Below are 21,124 nucleotides of genomic sequence, written 5' to 3'. Positions count from 1 at the left end.
ACCCTACCGCCATCCGCCATCGACAACTCTACTGCCACCAGCCTTCACTGATCACCGACAACCCATCATCATATGCTTACAATGACTCATCACATGAGAAAATTCCTTATTTTTGTCTCAAATTGTCACGCCCGAACCCAGCTCTATGGACCTGGGACGCCGACAAACGGCCGTACACCTACAAGGCCGAAACCAAGTAGGGATACAAGGCCTCAAAACCTGAAAAAAATTAACAACAAGATTATGAGCTTGGGAGCCCAGTAAGTAACCACTAAAAATATCGGGATCACAAAATGTTCAATAATCTTTAAAACATACAAAATGTAATATAATGAAATAAATATCAAAATGAACCCATAAATCATAAATGGTTCAAAACAGATTTAATTTACCAAAATAACGAGCATATAAGTCCCCCAAACAACTAATGCCAAAACAAAATATCATAACTCATTTATTTAAACTCGGTGACCCGAGTCGGATTTCAGAACTCATAGGTTTACCCTCGGTAACCCGAGCCAGAATATCAGAAGCCATTATTCTTCACCGACGGAACGGTGCGAAACTATAGTTTCTATGTCAGAAGTACGTGTCGACACGGTCAGTGTTTAACCCCCAGTGACAGGGTTATTGCATTGTTAATTGGGGACTACGAATTTCTATACAAAAATATAATATATATTTGTACATCAAAAATTATTGTCAACGCAGAAACAGTGAAATTCTGTGATCCCATTTTCTATCAAAAAGTATTCCAATTATATCAAATAATCTATTATTAACTAACAGAATAATCCACACAAATAATAACAAAAAAATTTATTAAATATGGAAATAACCCACTAAAACAAAAGTATCATTTCCCAGTAATTCAAATAAATTCAATTAATCATGAATTAAACAAATAAACTAATTAAACAAATATACTAATTCAAAATATATATATATACACACACACCATGAATCCGTATTTTCCTAAAGTAAAATAATAATAATAATAAAAATAACTAAAATAATATAGAAATGTTTATTTTCTAAACAATAAAATCCAAATTAACAAAATGATTATATAAACCATTATCGAAAATCAGAATTTGCATATACATATATTTACAGATTTATATGTGGTTTACTTACTTGTCGATCGCTCAAAAACCCCCAAAATCCTACGATATTTCTTCGAGACAAAACCTTTGACGGAGAGACCTATCCCCGTCCTCGCCGCTGGCACCACACACCAAATCAAAAGAAAAAAAAATAGGAGACGAGGGGGAAAAAAAACTAATCTCTCCCTCTTCTTAATCCAAACAAAGATCCATAACGAGAGAAACAAAGAGACGGCGACTAGGGTTTTGAAACCTAATTAAAAGATAAGTAAATAAAATTCCGTAACTGTCATCCATGCACAATAAATAAAATAATTTAAAAAAAAGTGTGGGGCCCACACATATTTTTAAAGGTTATTTTTGTTATATTAATATATAGTCTTGCCTTTCATTATCTTCAAACCAAATATACTTTTTTTTTTAAGGGAAGAACTCGGAGAGCTGATTTTATTAATAAGGGGGAAAAAATACAAAGAGTTCAATATTACAACCAAAGCCAAAACAAAACAAAACAACACTCAGAAGAAATACAAGGACTCAACCAAAACAATAAAAGATTAAAAAATAAAACCCTCGCTGCAAAAGGCCTTCATAACCCAACGCGGCAACTCACGACCCTGGAAAAATTAAGATAACATATGCAAACTGGAGGCCAAGGATGCAAGCTTGTAAGCAGGTGAAGCCCAAGACTTGGGAATGAGATGTATGGAAGGCCAGTTAGCTCCGTGAAGGATGGAGTTGATGCTATTAATCCAAGCCCGAAGCCTGCAGTCAGGTGTAGAGCTCTGCGAAATAATCTTGTTGGAACCTGGGCCCGTGATGAAGCAGTGCGTGAGAGATAAACCAGCATCCACTGAAGCTTGAAGTGCAATGATGATCGCCTGCAGATTTGCATCCTCAGCGTTCCTTGCATGCACTGGACCAGCACCTGCCAACACCACAGAAAGATTAGGAGAGACACAATAAAAACCAACATTCCCTACCTCTGATGCCTCATTCCATTGGCTGACCACGAAAAGGAATAGTCAACTCTAAAAGAAAAATTGTTAAGAATCAACCGGGATCCAAACTTATCAGCATGGGCAAAGGAGAAATCCCTTGCATGAGAAAAGGCCCGGGAGACAATGACCAAACTAGAAACAGAATAACCTCTGAAAATTTTATCACATCTATTCTTCCACAAAAACCAAGATGCAGAAGCAATGACTGCGTTAGCAAATGGAGCAAGTAAATCACAAATGAGCCATTCGCCAGAACAAAAACCACCAGAAAGGGCATTTGGAATATTAAGCTTAGTGCAAACATGACTCCAAACATCTTGAGCCAAATTGCATGAATATAAAAGATGCTCAATTGATTCATGCACTAAATTACACATGACACAAAAGTTCCTGGGACTCAGATTAATGGAGTAAAGATAATCATAACTACTAACCCTTCCCTTGAAAGCTAGCCACAGGAAATGTTGAACCCGAGGAGCCACATTTAAATCCCAGATCCTCTTCCAACTCGACCAACCATCATCCCAACAAGAAGAGCTATTAAGATACTGATATACAGTAGCTGAGGTGCTTTGATTCACTGATTTAGAGGACCAAATCCAATGATTATTGCCATTAGTATCAAGGACACCCAGCTTTGGAATAAAGCATTCCAACCGATCACCAAATAACATCCCAAGCTTGTGTAAATCCCAGGATCCATTGCTACAAAAATCAGAGACTCCAAGGGAGTCCAGATTCAAATTAACATTGAAATAGGTAGGACACAGCGAGAGAGGAACCTCAAAGCACCAGGGATGATTTAATAGAGAGGTCTGTTCTGGATTAACAGAATTAATTCTTAAGCTAGAATTAACTTTGATGGTTGTATAGCAGAGTCCCCTAAAAACCATGAGCAACCAGAAGGGATGGAGTCCCTCCATAAGTTAAGCATGCCATATTTAAGGAGCAGAATATCAACCCAAAGACAATTGTCACAATTAAGATACTTAAAAACATTCTTAGCTATCAAGGAATGCTTAGCAAGAGTAAGATTTCTGATTGCAAGACCCCCCCTCAGTCTTAGGAATAGTAAGATCATTCCAAGCAACAGCATGGATGCCCTTTCCATTGCTACTCTTACTCCAAAAGAATCTCCTAACAATCCTATGGATCTCTAATAAGATAGAGTCATATATCGGATAGACAGACAGATAATAGATAGGAAAAGACAGAAGTGAAGTATTGATGAGCACTGTCTTGGCTGCAGGGGACAATTTAGAATGTATCCACCGAGAACAACGGTTTTTAATGTTATCAATAAGAACAGTAAAAGTGGATATAGCCAAGTGCTTGGGAGAGATAAAAATCCCTAGATATCTAAATGGAAATGTAGCAACCGAGAAGTTAAGGATAGAACAAATACGACTAGCCACCCGCTTATTAGCCCAGGTTGGATAATAGATAACAGATTTAGAAACATTAGGGACCTGTCCAGAAATTTTGCCATAAAAATCTAGACAAATCTTGATAGATCTAGCTGCCTTACAGGATATTTGGGTAATAATGACTAAATCATCAGCAAACATAAGATGATTAAAGTTAATGCGAAGCTTCATATCAAAACCTGGGACATAGTCATTAGCTAAAGAAAAGTTCAGAATAGAGGTGAGATTTTGAGAAACAAGGATGAAAAGATAGGAAGAGATAGGATCACCCTGTCTGATACCCCTGGAAGACCTAATCCAAGGGGTAGGCTGTCCATTAATAAGAAAGGAAAATGAGGTGGACAAAATACAAGCTTCTATCCAGGAGATCCAAACAGGAGGGAAATTCATTTTAGAAAGAGTAGCAAGAATTGCACTCCAATGGATTGTATCATAAGCCTTCTCGATATCTATTTTGATTAACATCCTAGGGGGTTACTACAATCAGTTTCAATCGTATGGGCAACTTCTTGCAAAGCAATTATATTATCGAAGGGACAGCGACCCGAAACAAAGCCCGCTTGTTCTCTACCAATAAGATTAGGGAGAACAAGCTTCAAACGATTGGCCAAAATTTTAGAAATGATCTTAAAGCACACATTGCACAGAGATATTGGTATGTAATCAGTAACGGACAAAGGACTATCTTTCTTGGGAATCAGGGCTATAAAGGATTTCCCCCAAGAATTAGGCATAATAGAATTGGTAAAAAAATAATTAACAGCCTCAAACAAACTATCTTCAATATCAACCCAAAAAAAACGATAAAACTCAGCATTAAAGCCATCCGGACCTGGACTTTTACCCAAAGGAAGCTCAAATACAAACAATCTAACTTCCTCACGGGTGACCTCACGAATGAGGAAATCACAGTCCATATCCGAGAGCTGAGGGAGATCATTAGGAATAGCACTCAGAATATCAGCAAAGGAATCGTTAGTAGAACCAGTCCACAATCGAGAATAAAAGTTCAAAAAAGCATTCTCAATACTCGAGCGATCAGTAAATAAATTACCACTAACATCTTTTACATGAGTGATCTGGTTGATGTGCCTGCGGATACGAGTAGCATTATGGAAAAATTTAGAATTGGTGTCCCCGTCACAAACCGATGCCAAGTGTGCACGCTGGGCCCATTTGTTGGTGTTTTGCTTCTCCAGCATTGCATATTTGGCATACATCTCCTCTAGAAGATCCTGTGTACCATCATCAAAAGCAACAGACATTTCTAGAGAAGAAATAATGGATTCCGTATTCTTAATATCCCTATCAAGATTAGTCAAACCCTCTTTACACCAATTAAGAATATTAGCACGCGATCTAAAAAGCAAGTGAGTAAAAGCATGCATAGGGGTACCATTAGGGGAGAAAGCCCAAGCCCTGCGAATAGCACTATGACATCCAACACAATCCAACCAATAATTATTAAAGCGAAAAGGGCTACGAATATGACTATTAGAAAGTTTAACAGTCACCAAAAGAGGAGCATGATCAGAAAAAACCTTCGGGAGGTGCTGAAGACTGGTTGAACGACAACGAGAGGACCACTCTAAATTGATCAACCCCCTATCCAACCGAGCCCAGCGCCGAGCAGTGCCAGCTTGCTTATTACACCAAGTGAATCTAGGACCAATAAACTGCAAATCCAGAAGGTTAGTACTCTCAATAAAGTTAACAAAATAACGAGCCTTGCGAGCATAGTAATAAAACGAACCACCCCTATGCTCGTCACTAGAACAAATAGTGTTAAAATCTCCAATAACAAGCCAAGGGACTCCAATAGAAGAGAACCTAGAAAGCTCATTCCACAGAGATCATTGAGAATGAAAACGCACTGAGTTATAAATAACCGAAATGATAGAGTTACCAAATTGATTCAGAGAAATGATCAGGTGAAGTACTCTCCGAGAAATAGCAAGCGGAGAAACCTTACCAATAACCTTCCACCAAGCAACTAGAATGCCCCCTGAAAAACCATCGGCAAGGATAGCAGACCAGTCCCACGAAACTGGAAGACACCGACAAAACTGATTAACACGATCATCATTGGCCCTAGTCTCCGTAAGACAAATCATATCCAACTTGTGCTTACAAATAAACCTAAGAACTTGATTAGGGAGAACCCTCGCAGAGATGCCCATGCAATTCCAACAAATGATTTCAAACAAATTCATCATAACAAACACAATAAAGAGAACGCAAAGAAATAAGACCGATAACGCCATAAACAGTATGAGTAAACCCAAGAAGAAGAGAAAACACCAAGACTATCGGTCCTTTCTTGCCAGATCCACTCTACCCTTCTTGAAAGAAGGTAGAGAAACCTGTGACCCTTTCCGGATTAAAGCATCCCTTCTGGCTTCCGCTTGGCATTGACCGAGACTCATAAGATCATCGGGTTCTACCTCGTCTCCCATCTCATCATCCTCGTCCTCCAATGAACCCTCATCATCATCAATACTAGAATCAGGAGGGTCCCCCCGAAGAGCCTCTGAAACCCTATCAACCACCATCTCATGAGAAGGATCAGTATCACATACCCCCTGAGAAGAACCAAGGAGAAAGGAAGCAAGAATAATAGGGGGCGGCGAAGAGGACCGATTTCGAATATCATTCGTGCGATGCTTCCCAAGAATGAGAGCAGGTGAAGCATTGGGCAAAACAACGCTCTGCCCATCAGTGATAGTGTTATGGGGTGAATACCGAGGAGGTGAGAGGGGAGCAGGTGGGTCCTTGAGCAGAGCAACGTTCTGCATATCAAGCGCGTCATGGGATGAGTGCTGAGTAGATGAAAGAGGTTCTCCCGAAAAGACAACTACAGGGTCCCGAGGCAGAGGAGGTGTACTATTAACAATTGGAACGTTCTCGTGCAGAGCAACACCAGCAAGTGGGGTCACATCGTGATCAGAGAACGTTGCTCGAGGGGTACGCGAGACCACGAAACCGCCTCTCCCACGCGCTCTGAAGCCGCCACGTGTATTCCCATTGCCAGCAACCCTGACACCCGTCCCCTTCAAAGATGTCAGCACACTGCTCGCTCCGTGCTCACGTGACCAAAGACGAGGGCTCGCCATCGCGACCACGTCCGCAACCTCGCCGGCGAGTAACCAGCATCCAGGGCCCAAAACCTGACTCCGACGAGAGAGAAGGAGGCTCCACCTCCACCTCAGAAGCCGGAGGATCCTGACCAATGTCGTCCAAGTCCATTGTCCGAGCAATAGTACCCGAGCTGGATCCTACCTTCGATCTTCGTTGAGAACGAAAGGGTGGCTGGACTCCACCGGTCCCAGCTACCGCTACTCCATGACACGAACTGGACCCAGGGCCGATCATCCCGCAAGAGTAACAAAAGGTGGGAAGCCTTTCATACAAAACCAACACAAAAACACGATGAGCATCATCTCCAACCCAGAAACCACGACACAATGGTTTAGAAATATCAATCTCAATACAAACACGAGCAAACTTAGACCGGGACAGAGATATGTTAAGATTATCCACTTTCAGAAGAGGACCAAGGTGAGCAGTAAGAGATTCAAGAGTGTCTCCATCCCAAAAGTCTACAGGGAGATTGTGAAGCTGAACCCAAATTGCAGCCATGTTGAGCTTGGCAAAAGCTGGCTCAAAAAACGGCTTCCAGGGGGAGAACTGAAGGATTATACCATTGATAGACCAAGGTCCATCATGAAGGAGCTTCTGCATGACCGAGTGAGAACCACAGCGAATCAATAGGAACCCATTAGGAAGATCAGAGATACAAACCTCACCGAGATCAGCCCACTTGGCCATTAGAATCAGCTTCACCTGTTCAAATGACGGTGGTTTGCCGAAAAATTTACCATACAATGAATTTTGGAACTTCATACGAGCTCGGCCAAGCGCCTTATCATCAACCCGGACAAACTGTGATGACGGGGCCTTGATTTTCCCCAAAATCTCCAAATTGTGAAGAGGGGATCCAACAATAGTACGAGTGGCTTGAGAGGCGATTTGAGCCCAAGACCGAGGAGGCTGCTGCGACGAAAGACCAACCAGCGGTACCCCACTTGCCATGGCAAGTGGGGAGAGGAGAGCTATGGGCACAGAGGAAGAGGGAGGAGATGCTCAAGGAGACGCTCAAGGAGAGTTGTTGTGTTGTCTTGCATGGAGGAATGGAATGGAGAGCAAACCAAATATACTTAGGGTGTGTTTGTTTGGGTGTATTTGGTTTTACATGTAAAACCAAATACTTTACTTTATGAAATTCATTGTTTGTTTGAGTGTATTTGCAAATCCTGATGTAATTGGGATTACATCACAATAGCTTTTTTGGTGTATTTGGTTTTATGCCCAAATTGGGCGTAAAACCAAATCCTGTGTGTTGAAAACCAATGTATATATATACATACATGCATACATACACATACATATACACATACATATACATTTATATATTTATATAAACATATACAGGTACTTTTACACATATACATATACATACTCATATACATATATTTATACAGATATATATATACATACATATATATTCATATACGTATATACACACACACACACACACATATATATATACTCATATACATATTTTTACACATATACATATATATACCCATATATGTATATGTATATATGCACATACATATACATGTACTTATACCGATATATATTTATATACATATATGTATATACATATATACACACACATATATACATGTACTTATACAAATATATATATACTCATATATATATGTATATACACACATATATATACATATATTTATACATATATATATACTCATATACATATATACATATATGTATATATACACACATATATACATGCATTTTCCAATTATAGATTTACAAATCCTTTCAAACAAACATAAAATTTTATAATACAGTAATTTCAGTTACATCTAACCAAACACAAGATTTGACTGCACTGTATTTTGAAAATCAAGTATTTCTAATTATATTGTAATTAGAAATCCACTGCATTTAGAATTACATCCAACCAAACGGCCCCTTAGTGTGATAACCTTCTCCTAGTTCACCTTTACCCCAAATTAACATTGGTATAGTTTAAAATCTCCTTTTACTATTCTTTATATTACTTTACTTCATCTTTATAAACTTATCTTAACCTTCGGTCCTTCACTTATTTAATTTTATTTTATTTCCAAAACAAGATCTAGTTTAAAACATCTTTTACTGTACCTTTATTTTACACACTATACATCCACACATCATGTATATCTATCTTTGTGAAAAAGAAGTATAGAGAATTGATACTCAACTCGGTGAAGGAATCTAAGGAAAACTTGAATTATGAGTTGCTCTCCTGCAAGCCTGAGAAAAGTTGCATTTTTCTTTGCTAGCTGGGCATGCAGAATGCACAAACCATACAAAAGCACACATTTGGGCCGGTGAATTCCCAATATGAGTTTCAATTTTCCATTGCTTGAGGATGCTTCCATTATTATTATTGATTTTTTCAACAATATTTAATTTTCATATTCTTCCCTTTCATCATTTTTTTAACCATGAATAGAAGTTCATTTAATCAAGTTATATAAAGATTTGCAGGTCTAATACAACGAAGTTTACGTACTTTAGACTTTAGATGCAAAACTAAAAGTAAATAGCAAGTATAAGATGGCAATAGAAAGTAGCCATGAGAAAAAAAGACAATGAGACGGCTGGGTTTTCTTTAACCAATCATTAATAACTAGTTCAAGTAGATACTTAGCATATGACTCCAAAGAAAAACATCGATATATATCTTAAACCTTGCAATTAATTCAGCCTGGGGAGTACTAAGTATTACAATTCTTGCTTTTTTTAAAAAAAATCTTAAATAGAAAAAAGATAAGAGTGTTCTTACACTAAATTATTTATTAGGCATTACTAAATAAATAAATAAAATATTAATGTGTGATTCCTCTCATATTTTTTTACAAAGGCGATAAACACTGCCCCATTAAGGGATTTGTTAAGGGACAAGCAGATATGGTGATACACAAATTATAGTAACTTATTGACCACCAAAACATTTATTAACCCAGTAGACATTACATTGAGCAATGAAAGACATACCACATGCACGGCCAGAAAATTTTCAAGAATTAAACTAAGCTAATAAATCCCCTGTCATACTTCCCTAACAGGAGAGAGAAATAACACCTCCATGGAGAACTCATCAGAACCATTTGAACAGTGGTATAAACAAAAAATAGTGATGAACAATGCTACTATAATACCACAATAATGTTGTTACAGTACTTTAATACATGGCTTTAATCCCTGCGTCTTGCCCATCACTATTTTATGACAATACCAGTGAGCTACCAGTGGCTTGCTCCCTCTTATGTTCTTTATAAATGATTATGTTTAAAATTAAATCGTGTACTTATTTAAAATTAATTTACTCTAAATAGAAATGTAAATAACTTAAATAAATTTTAGCTATTTTTATATATATCAAATCACGTCACTGCCATTTCTAAATTAACCCAACCTTATTCCCAAAAGAACAAATATACACCAAAACCTTCCTCCAATCTTCAGACATCATAAACAACAAAACCTTGCCGATCATTTAGATCCCTTTCCCTTTAGAATAGAATTAGAATAAATTCTAAATTAATATAATTTTAAGAGACAATTTTCATATTCAGTCCTATTTTTAAATTTGAGGGATCTCCACATGCATACAATTTTAGTAAGACATCTATAAGCAACAATTCATTCATAGACCCATAAAATGAAAATTGATAGATTATTTTTATATAAAAATTCTAGAATATTTTATTTTATTTTAAGTTTATCTTTTTTATGCACGCATACATTCTATATGCATTCCATTCATGATTGATGTCCATATGTTACTAATTCAGCTCTTATAACTTAAAAATATTTAATATAGTCCTTGTGGTCAGATGTCCTTTAGTTAAAAATATTTTAAAATTTTTCCCCATATATGGACCAAAATAAAAATTAATTTTGATATAAAGATTAAAAAAAAAAAAACCAAAACTTCAGAATTTTTTATAAACCTTTATTAACTATTTCTCAAATTTCAAAAATCAAAACAAGCTTATATTAAATCAATGAAATCCCCTATATATACAACAACAAAAATGAAAATACAAACACCTCCTCCAAACCATGTCTAAACCCACCATCACCACCACCACCATTCTCCTCCTCCTCCTCCTCCTTCCCTTCTTCATCCATGCAACAACAACAACAACAACAACAACAACAACAACTTCACTTCCTAAAGTCATCAAAGCAGCCTTTTGGCCTTCATGGTCATTCCGAACCATCCCTCCATCCTCCATCAACTTCTCATACTTCACCCACATCTTCTATGCCTTCATCCCTCTTGACCCAACCACCTTCCAACTCTCCATCTCCCCTTTCCACCATCTCTGGCTAACCAACTTCACCACCTCCATCCACTCTCAAACTCATGATCCCCCTCTCTCCGCCCTCATTTCCATAGCCTACAACCGCACAGTCATCGCCAATCTTGTCTCCAACCCAACCTCCCGAGCCACCTTCATCAACTCCACCATCTCCATTGCCCTCCAATACAACCTTGATGGTTTTGACTTGGACTGGGAGTTCCCTGCCAACCCTGAACAAATGGACAATCTTGCATTGCTCTATAAAGAGTGGAGAGCAGCCATAACTTGTCTTCTACCAACAAAAGTGCTCCTTTTAACTTCATCAGTTTACTTTTCTCCAGACTTTTTCTTGTCCATAGTGCCAAGGTCATATCCAGTGGCAGTCATGGCAGAGACTCTGGATTGGATCAATGCAAATTTTTTTGATTATCATGGTTGGTGGAACACGTTGGAGACTGGATTGCATGCGGCGTTGTATGATCCGGAGAAGAACATAAGCACGAGTTTCGGTTTGGGGGCTTGGCTAAGAGAAGGGATGCCGGCGAAGAAGGTGGTGTTGGGGATGCCGTTGTATGGGAGGACGTTTGAGTTGAAGGAGAGTGATGAGCATGGGGTGGGGTCACCGGCGGTGAATGTAGGGCCGGGGAAAGGAGGGAGGGGGATAATGGTTTATGGAGCCATAGTGAGGTTTAATGAGGAGAATAATGCTACGGTGGTGCATGATGAGGAGAGGGTGGCGGTTTATTCTTATGCAGGGCAGAGCTGGTTAGGTTATGATGATGAGTGGTCTGTGAGGAAGAAGGTGGAGTATGGCATGAAACTGGGGCTTGGAGGGTATTTCTTTTGGGCTCTTGGTTTTGATTATAATTGGACCCTCTCTCAAACAGGTATGTTTGTTTCTTTTTCTTCTGTTTTTTGTCTTTTATTATTTTAGAAATTTATGATTACGCGAAAGGCAATTTAGTCTGTGACCGGGTAAAGCTTTTAGTAGATTACTAAACTTTAGTCCATTTTCACTTTTATTACCGAACTTCAATTTGTATAAATTTAGTTATTTAATTTCAACCATCAGTAATTAAATCAAGTATTTCAACTCCTAATTGATTACATGTTTGTCTAAAAATCCGAATCAGTCCTACCCATAACACATTATTAAGTATATTAGAAATATCCATGTCATCAAAGATAAGCCAGATCATTCATTTAGGGCCCGAAATCTTTTGATTTATTACCCAGTGAAATCAAATTAAAGTTGAGTGACCAAATTGATATAAATTGAAGCTCAAATATCAAAGTGAAAATGAGCCAAAGTTTAATGACCTACTAAAAGATTTACCCGTCTATGACCAACAGAGTCCCTCACGGGTGGCCTGTCATGCAGGCTGAGGGCATGTGTAATACTTAAAACCTTACTCACATCTCAATCTCGTGGCTTGTCCTTATCGGAAAAAAATATTATAAATATATAGCTAGTGTGTGTATATCCTAAATGATAACAGATATATTTTGACATGTTCACTTATGCTGTATTTCATTTACATTTGGTGAATTATCATTTGTTAATTAACTTGTTATTATGCTAGTATTATGCATAAATATTGGTAAAATATGATCTTCATGAGGTATATATATGTGTGTGAAATTATGCACTTTTACAAAAGGATATATGTGTAGATTTTTGAACAAGTGTTTTTAATAATCAAGCTAAAACAAGAGGTAGTATTTTTAATAATCAAGCTAAAAACAAGTAGTGGTAGTTGATTGCCAAGCCGGCAAACCCATATTACTTGTAAACTCAATTCCCTTGATAATATCACAGCCAAAACAATAACATTAAAACAAAGCTACAACATTTTGATATTTTAGTCTCCTTTTTACTTCTTTGTTATGCTAACACTTGTTTCCTTTTTTTAACAGCTTGGTCTGCATGGGAGTACTGAAAATGATTGGTTGGCCTTTGATCTGTTGCTTAATTTTAGTTAAGCTCTTTATATACAAGTAAAAATAAGACTAAATGCATTATAGTTTATTTTTTTATGTCCTTGTTATCCTCCCTGTTAATGGAAACATTTGGTTTGTTGATATTTTTCTTACATTTAAAATGCTTATGTTTGAATGAAAAACTTATTCCCACCAATTTAACAAAGATAGGAAATTAAAGGACATAAAACAGTACTAGATATCAAGAAATTATTATTAACACTAAAAATCAGATGCCTGACAAGTGCTCACCAATCAATCAAATGATTGAACAATGTCTCCATTGTCCTTGTTTGTAATCTTAATGTGAACTCCATGTAAAACAAAAGGCCTTCCAAGATACCCAGCCTGCATTTGTAATTTTAAAAAATGATATCTGCTGGCCGGGAATGTAATTTTTATTTTTTTATATACTATTCTTCAACCTGATGAAAAAAATAAATAAATACAACATGAGAAGACGTCGCTGTTATTTAATTGTGGCAATTGTCTCTTAATGTGCAAATAATATGATTGTATTTAATTTTTCCATCAATCTAAAAACAAGCTGACACCATTTGAGGGTTTGATTATATATATTAAACTAACACTAAAGGAGTATCATCACAAGAATTTTTATTGGTTTGAAAAAAACAAGAAAAACTTAATTGAGTTTAATTGAGCTTATGATCAACAAGCTAAAAATGCAAGAAAGCCGAATAAAACCGCCACGCCCGAACCCGGTAGTGCTGACAAACGGCCGCAGACTCACAAAGCGGGGCCCAGTGAACCCGCAAGGCCTCAAAAACCCTAACATGCGACTAGGAGTAGAAAATAAACCCGATGTAATACCAAGTAAGAGTACAACTTAAGGTTTACAACCAACTCGAATACAAGGTAAATGAAAATACAACATGACCTACAAGGAGGTTCTTAAACAATAATACAACTGATACAAAGACATAAGTCTTAAGGCATAAATCCCAAAGAAGACATCAACTGGAAGCCTTCTAAGATCCCTGGGTCTACTGCTCCTGATCTGAAAAGGATTTAAAGTAAATCCATGAGCTCACTAGCCCAGTAAGTAATCCAGAACAAACTGAAAGCAAAGGTTCAGGTATGAAATTTGCACAAAAAAAAAAAAATGCAATAGCACAAAAATAGTGTAAACAAAAATCAAAGGTAAAACAATAAATACAATATCCAAAGTATGACTCCAAATTCACCGAAAGTGCCAAAGGTCATTTGTTTACCCTCGGTGATGCATCTGAGTCGAAAATAATCGAAATCATTTATTTACCCTCGTGACTCGAGATCGAATAACAGTGGTCGTTGATTATTTCACCGAATCGGACACGGTGCTGAAACTCGCAATCTCATTTTTCCAAAAATTACTTTGTCGACAAGGTCGTGGGTTTAACCCTCCCAACGACGGGGTTGCATATTGTTCATTTGGAGACCAAAAAAATTCGGGATACAATTCCAAGCCAAGAATATGTAATATTCACAAGTATTTTTCCAAAAAAATTCTTCTAATAAAATAAAGTAAATAATTAAATAAACAGATAAATAAATAATGTAAAAGAAAATACTCACTTTTCCAAGCCTAAGCCTGGTTCTCACTTTGGAGAAATAATAACAACATTTCACAAATATTTTCCCAAAATTCAAGAAAATAAAAGATTTACCAAAAAAATAAAAAAAAATAAAAAATAAAAAAAAATAAAATAATACAAGTATAAATAATAGTGAAACCAATAAATAATTATTCGACCAATCTCAAGGAAGAAATGCATTAGTACAATAATATACTAAAATTTGTAAAAAAAAAATACAAGGTCTAATGTATCTCATCAATTGAAGAAAAATGGCCCACCTAAAACCAAAATAGCTAGAAAAATAATTTCAAAGGAAATATTGTCAAAACAAGGATGTTAAAAATTTTAGGAAGGAGATAGGCAAGGACATAAAGGCAAGTGGATATTTAAGGGATAAATGTATAACCCAAATAATATATAGGTAATTCAAGTTGATGTTAGGTGGACCAAGGATTCAAGCACTTAATAAATCTTAAGTTTTTGCTATTGGGAATAAACAAGGTTACAAAAAGGATAATTACTTTGCCAAATATTTGGAAGTAACAAGGAAATAACATATATAAGTTTTGGCAAATAATAGCACTATGGTTCCAACTAAGTATAGAAACTTCTCTTCCTCTAAAAACACAAGACATAAATAGATGGCATTCCCACAATAATTTTTAAAGAATAAATGCAAACAAAATTTCAGAAATTTTACATGAAAATAAACCAAAACAACAAAATTTAAATACAAGAGTTTAAGGGATTACTTACTTGGTGATCCTAAATTCAAAAGAAATCCAAGATGATGCTCAAGGTGGTCCTAAAATCCAAGGGAAAACCAACCAAATATACATGAATACTTGGAAGAGTTCAAGTACAAAAGTTCATGCTAAGCTAGTCTAAAAATACCCCATTAAAACAACAACAATTTGAAAGTGTCTACAAGTAGATCTAACATAATACTAATACTAGTGGTAATAACAATGATGTGGGAAGGGAACATAGAATGATTAATAGGAACAAGGAGAATAGGTGAGAGAAACAAGGATGGAAATAAATCTCCTAGCACAAGTAGTAGATCAATGCATGCATGCATGTATGTATGTATATATATATATATATATATATATATATATATATCTATATTTACACATACTTATGGTTGCAGGACCAACATGTGTGGATATATATATGCTACCAATTTAAAAAGACTGCCAACAAGTCAATGTGCATGTAAATATCTATACTATACTTGATGCTTATAATCAAAGCATGACATGCAACCAACTACCAGCTATAAGACATGGCCAAAATGAAGCATTATGAACCTAGTTTGAAGAATACATTGATCTACACACCGGACTACATCTTGGAGGCTTCTAGTCTTTTGTTTTCCATGCAAACAAGTGGGGATGCAAAGTTTAAGAAGGGGATCAAGTTTACTAGTATTTCTGGTAACAAAAAAAATATATAAATGCCATAGAAAGTCAAGCACAAGGATGCAAGAATATGTAAGGTCCAACACACATGCCAAAACTACAAAACTAAACATTCATTAGGCATGCAAAAACTTGGGTTTTTGGCTTGGGTTTCAAGCAAAATGGTATAAACATATAGATGGTTCCATGAATAAAACTTTATGTAACATGGAGACCAAGAACTAAAGATACTCAAGAGGCACAAGGGTGGGTTTCAACATGCATAAGGAGAGGGTTTTCATGCAAGGATAAGCACAAAGAAAAATATCAAACAACAACTTCATGCAAACATAAGCAACGAGACAACAACCATCATGCATGAGAGGGAGATTAGCTTCCGGACAAGGTGAACACCCTTCAGCAAATACCTCTAAGTTGTTGACGAGTTGAAGAGCTCCTCCCCGGTTTGATCGTCGCCGCTACAGTGCTCCTATAAGGTTCTTCACTCTAGAAGCTTCAAAGGAGATGAGGAAGAGTTTAGAGGGTGGAAGGAAGCAAGGGAGGGGTAGAGATAAGGCAAAGGGATTAGAAAATATGGCCAGGTGACAAGGATGGGACTAGATCCGGGAATCCTTCCATGTTTTCCTTACTTCGCAAGATTTCCAAAGAAAGAAGCCAAAACAAAGGATTAAGGGGAAAGTAAGTATGATTAGCAACTAAGGCAAGCTCTAATTAAGGGCGGGGTCCACAAAAACCATTGCATCTCTAAATTAGAATGCTAATCTATTTTAACTGGACAAGCTGTAAGGAATTAACCAAACAAATCAAATACTATATAAGATGTAAAGCAAGCATATTATGCAGGCTTGGGTTGAGGTGATAGAATAAAAAACCAGATTTACATATTCAAATTAATCGGTGGAAGATTTACTTACTTTAATAAATCATCATTAACATATACTTTTACATTTTTCTACTCAATATAATTGAAACACCACCACTAGCACATAATATTGACAATAATATATTTTAAACAAAAATAAATCACTTAAAATATATATATATAAAGTATCGATATTAGGGATGCACAAAACAAAGGTGGGACACACATAAAATGACAAGAAATAATTAATTAGATGATTTTGCAATATAGTGTGAAAGGTGGGAAAGCCAGATAGTGCTTCTATGAGATAATTGCCATATGAGGATCATCTGTCTATAATCGCTTTGTCAACCTTATATTTCAAAGGTCTTTAGTCTAGGATAGACTTTGACTCCCACTACTTAGTTTTATGCATTTCTATCCAAATTTCTTGTGATCGGTTGTAGTTTTTCTACTTAGATTAGATATATATAGACATTTTGACTATAATTTTAGTTCTTCCAACTATATAAACATTAATATTAGCTTGAAACTTTTTTTTTCATTAGAGTGTAGATAAAAATATATCTGAACTTTGAACGATTGGTTAGCAAAAATATATAGGGTTGAAATTACATTGATATAGGCTAATGGACTCTACCCATTTTAATAATTCAATTTGATGTTCAATCTCTATTTTCTTCTTTATATTTGATTGTGAGGGATTGGATTACTCAAATTCGGTTAAAGACCAACTTGTAATTTCGTCAAAAGTCAATTTTTACAAAGATACTTGAGAATATGCATATATGTATTCACCCCACAAAAGTTATATTCGCACATATGCCTAAAAAATAAAATAATAATAAATACACTCACAAACTTACATGAAGGATGTATATGTGTATAGCTTTAAATTTTGGTTCTTGAATTGCTTTATTCCCAACTAAAGCCATCTAAAATTTCCAAAATATAATCCATCATCATTTAATCATCCTTTTTTTTTCAGTTATACAAAAGAACTATTTTTTGTGTTATGAAAGGTTTCTCACTCATATATGCATGTACAAAAATTTTCAAGGGTTTAAATGAAAAGTAATTATAATTGAATTTATTGGATATCTTTCTTATCTGTCCTCTCTCTCTTCCTCTCCCCGGGCAAATATTCAAGGTGAGTGATATTATGTTTTTATCTTTCTAATTCATCATATTTTATTGTGGAAATTACTAAAAACATCCCCAAAGTTTGCAATATGCATAGATTCTCTCACTAAATTTGAATATCCATAAAAACCCCTTCATTTTGAATACAATGATTTTTTAAACCCCCCCAAGCATCTAACAGTGATTGATAGAGTTAATTTGGAATTTTTTGGACGAAATTATCCCTTGCGTGGGAAGTTGTGGCAAGTGTGACAGGTTTGACTATAATGCCCTTGGGTGCAATGAGTTTCTATTTAAAACATGAGGCTTTCTGTTTAAAATATGAGGTTATGTTTAAAAAATAAGTTTTCTGTTTAAGAAATGAGTACATGCATTACTCTTCATGCTAACCTAAATTCTTTTGTTTGTAGTTATAATGTAATCATGCTAACCTAAATTTTTTTCCCACAAACTTATTAAATTTTTAATATAAATATCGTTATCTCCATATAATAAAGAACAACCATCTTTATGCTTGTTTGTCTTTGTTTAACTATCGATGTTTCTGTTTAATATATTACGTTTACGTTTAAAAAAGTGCTTAAATATCATTGTTTTTATTTAAATATGTACAAGTGGCCAAGATTAATTGGTTTTTATACCCAGGATTAATTTGTCACATAAATATTGATTTTTCTGTTTAAATATCAATGTTTCTGTTTAAAAAATGAGTTTTCAGTTTAAAAAAATGAGGTTTATGTTAGATTTCTATTTAAGAAATAAGGTTTCTGTTTAAAAAATAAGTACATGTATTACTCTTCATGCTAACCTAAATTCTTTTGTTTGTAGTTATAAGTTTGTTTGTAGTTATAATGTAATCATGCTAACCTAAATTTTTTTTCCACAAACTTATTAAATTTTTAATGTAAATATCGTTATCTCCATATAATAAAGAACGACCATCTTTATGCTTGTTTGTCTTTGTTTAACTATCGATGTTTCTGTTTAATATATTGCGTTTACGTTTAAAAAAGTGCTTAAGTATCGTTGTTTATATTTAAATATGTACGAGTGACCAAGATTAATTGGTTTTTATACCCAAGATTAATTTGTCATGTAAATATTGGTTTTTCTGTTTAAATATCAATGTTTCTGTTTAAAAAATGAGTTTTCTGTTTAAAAAAAAATGAGGTTTCTGTTTAAGAAATGAGTTTTCTGTTTAAAAAATGAGATTTTTGTTAGGTTTTTGTTTAAAAAATGAGTTTTCTGTTTAAGAAATGAGGTTTCTGTTTAAAGAAATGAGCTCTCTTTTTAAGAAATGAGCTCTTTGTTTAAGAAATGAGTTCTCTATTCAAAAAATGAGTTCTCTATTTAAGAAATGAGTACATGTATTACTCTTCATGCTAACCTAAATTCTTTTGTTTGTAGTTATAATGTAATCATGCTAACTTAAATTCTTTTCCACAAACTTATTAAATTTTTAATGTAAATATTGTTATCTCCATATAATAAAGAACGACCATCTTTATGCTTGTTTGTCTTTGTTTAACTATCGATGTTTTTATTTAATATATTGCGTTTACATTTAAAAAAGTGCTTAAATATCGTTGTTACTATTTAAATATGTATGAGTGGCCAAGATTAATTGGTTTTTATACCCAGAATTAATTTATCACGTAAATATTGGTTTTTCTGTTTAAATATCAATGTTTCTGTTTAAAAAAATGAGTTTTCTGTTTAACAAAATGAGGTTTCTGTTTAAGAAATGAGGTTTCTGTTTAAAGAAAATGAGCTCTCTGTTTAAAAAATGAACTCTCTGTTTAAGAAATGAGTATATGTAAAAAGGAATGCAAAAAGAATGAAAAATGTATGCAAAAAGGTTTAAGGGCAATGATGGAATTTCATAATGCAAGGGGCAAAAAGGAAGTGAAACAATAAAAGAATGGTTGTCTGAGGTATTCAAAACTCACAGGGGTTGTTTGGGAAGTTTTGAAATTTTTGGGGGGTAAATGGTAATTTTCCCTATTTTATTTCTATTGTGAATCCATGATATGATACTTTGTCTGATTTTTAATATTTGTCTTTGCTAAATGTAATAGGTCAAGAAGGGGAAAAAAGAACTCACACTAGAATAGAGTATTTTAAATTAAATTATAACTTGGAAGAATTTAAATCCTGAATTCCTGTAGATCTTCAAGAGTTCTCCAGTTAATTTTTTCAATAGAATCACAAATTTCCAGAGAAATACCAAGGAAAAAAAATTATATTATTACTACCCAAAATAACCTCAAGGACACCACTCCATACTCCCTCTTCTTCCTCATTCAGAAGAAGAAAGCCAAGCTCTCAAGACTTGGGGGTGTTTGGTTGCAAGGCATGGATTGGAATCATTACTTGGGGATTCCAATGCCTTGTTTTGCATGGAGTGAGAAAGGAAAGAGTGAGGAATAAGTGAGGAGTGAGAGTTGCTCATTCCTCTCAAACTCCTTGGGGTGAAATATCACATTTGCCCATCTTATTTAATAATTAAAGTAATAATTTAATTCAATAATAATAATAAAATATATAATTCTAATAATAAATAATTATTAAAGTGAAGTAATAATATCCAATAAATAAAATAATAATTTAATTTAAAGGTCAAAATATTAAAATGGTCCCTCTATTTTGCGTTTTCCGCACTTTTAGTCCCTCTAATATAAAATCCGTCTTCTTGGTCCTCGTATTTTCACATTTTTGTTTTTTTGGTCCCTCTAATTGACGGATCTGCCCTTTTGGTCCTTCCAGTTGATGAATTAAAGGGACTAAAAAAGATGAAAATGTGTAAATAAGAGGACTAAAAGGGCGGATTCTACAACTAAAGGACGAAAATGTGCAAATACAAGGACCAAAAAAGCAGATTTTATATTAGAGTGACTAAAAGGGCGGAAAATGAAAAATAGAGAGACCATTTTGATATTTACACCTAATTTAAATAATAATTAATTAGGTTATTTGAATAATAAATAATAATTAATGTGAAATAATAGTAACTACTAATTAAATATAATAATCTATTTCAAATAATAATTAAATAAATAAATTTAACAATAAATAATAATTAATGTAAAAAATAATAACTAATAATTAAAAATAATAACCTAGTTTAAATAATAATTAAATAGATAATTTTAATAA

General features: G+C 34.8%; 1 protein-coding gene and 1 long non-coding RNA gene across 2 annotated transcripts; one reads left to right on the top strand and one right to left on the bottom strand.

Moving 5' to 3' along the window:
- The first annotated feature begins 10,802 nt into the window (after positions 1-10,802).
- On the top strand, positions 10,803-12,975 carry LOC120257405 (class V chitinase CHIT5-like). The gene is made up of 2 exons (XM_039264883.1): positions 10,803-11,869; positions 12,900-12,975. Exons 1-2 carry the CDS (start codon positions 11,221-11,223, stop codon positions 12,920-12,922), a joined length of 672 nt encoding a protein of 223 aa, XP_039120817.1. The 5' UTR covers positions 10,803-11,220; the 3' UTR covers positions 12,923-12,975.
- An 833-nt stretch (positions 12,976-13,808) lies between these two features.
- LOC120282393 lies at positions 13,809-16,512 on the bottom strand. The gene is made up of 3 exons (XR_005542962.1): positions 16,371-16,512; positions 15,296-15,344; positions 13,809-13,980 (listed from the first exon to the last, which is right to left on the bottom strand). It is a non-coding gene; the product is annotated as an uncharacterized LOC120282393 (long non-coding RNA).
- Positions 16,513-21,124: the final 4,612 nt, after the last annotated feature.

This window comes from Dioscorea cayenensis, chromosome 3 (genome assembly GCF_009730915.1).
Source record: "Dioscorea cayenensis subsp. rotundata cultivar TDr96_F1 chromosome 3, TDr96_F1_v2_PseudoChromosome.rev07_lg8_w22 25.fasta, whole genome shotgun sequence".
In the NCBI taxonomy this organism is placed as follows: Eukaryota; Viridiplantae; Streptophyta; class Magnoliopsida; order Dioscoreales; family Dioscoreaceae; genus Dioscorea; species Dioscorea cayenensis.
Note: the sequence above shows the minus strand (reverse complement) of the source record. Positions and strands in the feature narration are given on the sequence as shown.

Excerpts from the sequence above, each read along its gene's own strand:
- LOC120257405 (XM_039264883.1), top strand. The coding sequence starts at position 11,221 with ATGGACAATCTTGCATTGCTCTATAAAGAGTGGAGAGCAGCCATAACT. Across the intron at positions 11,870-12,899 it reads TTGGACCCTCTCTCAAACAG|CTTGGTCTGCATGGGAGTAC; the intron begins GTATGTTTGTTT and ends TTTTTTTAACAG.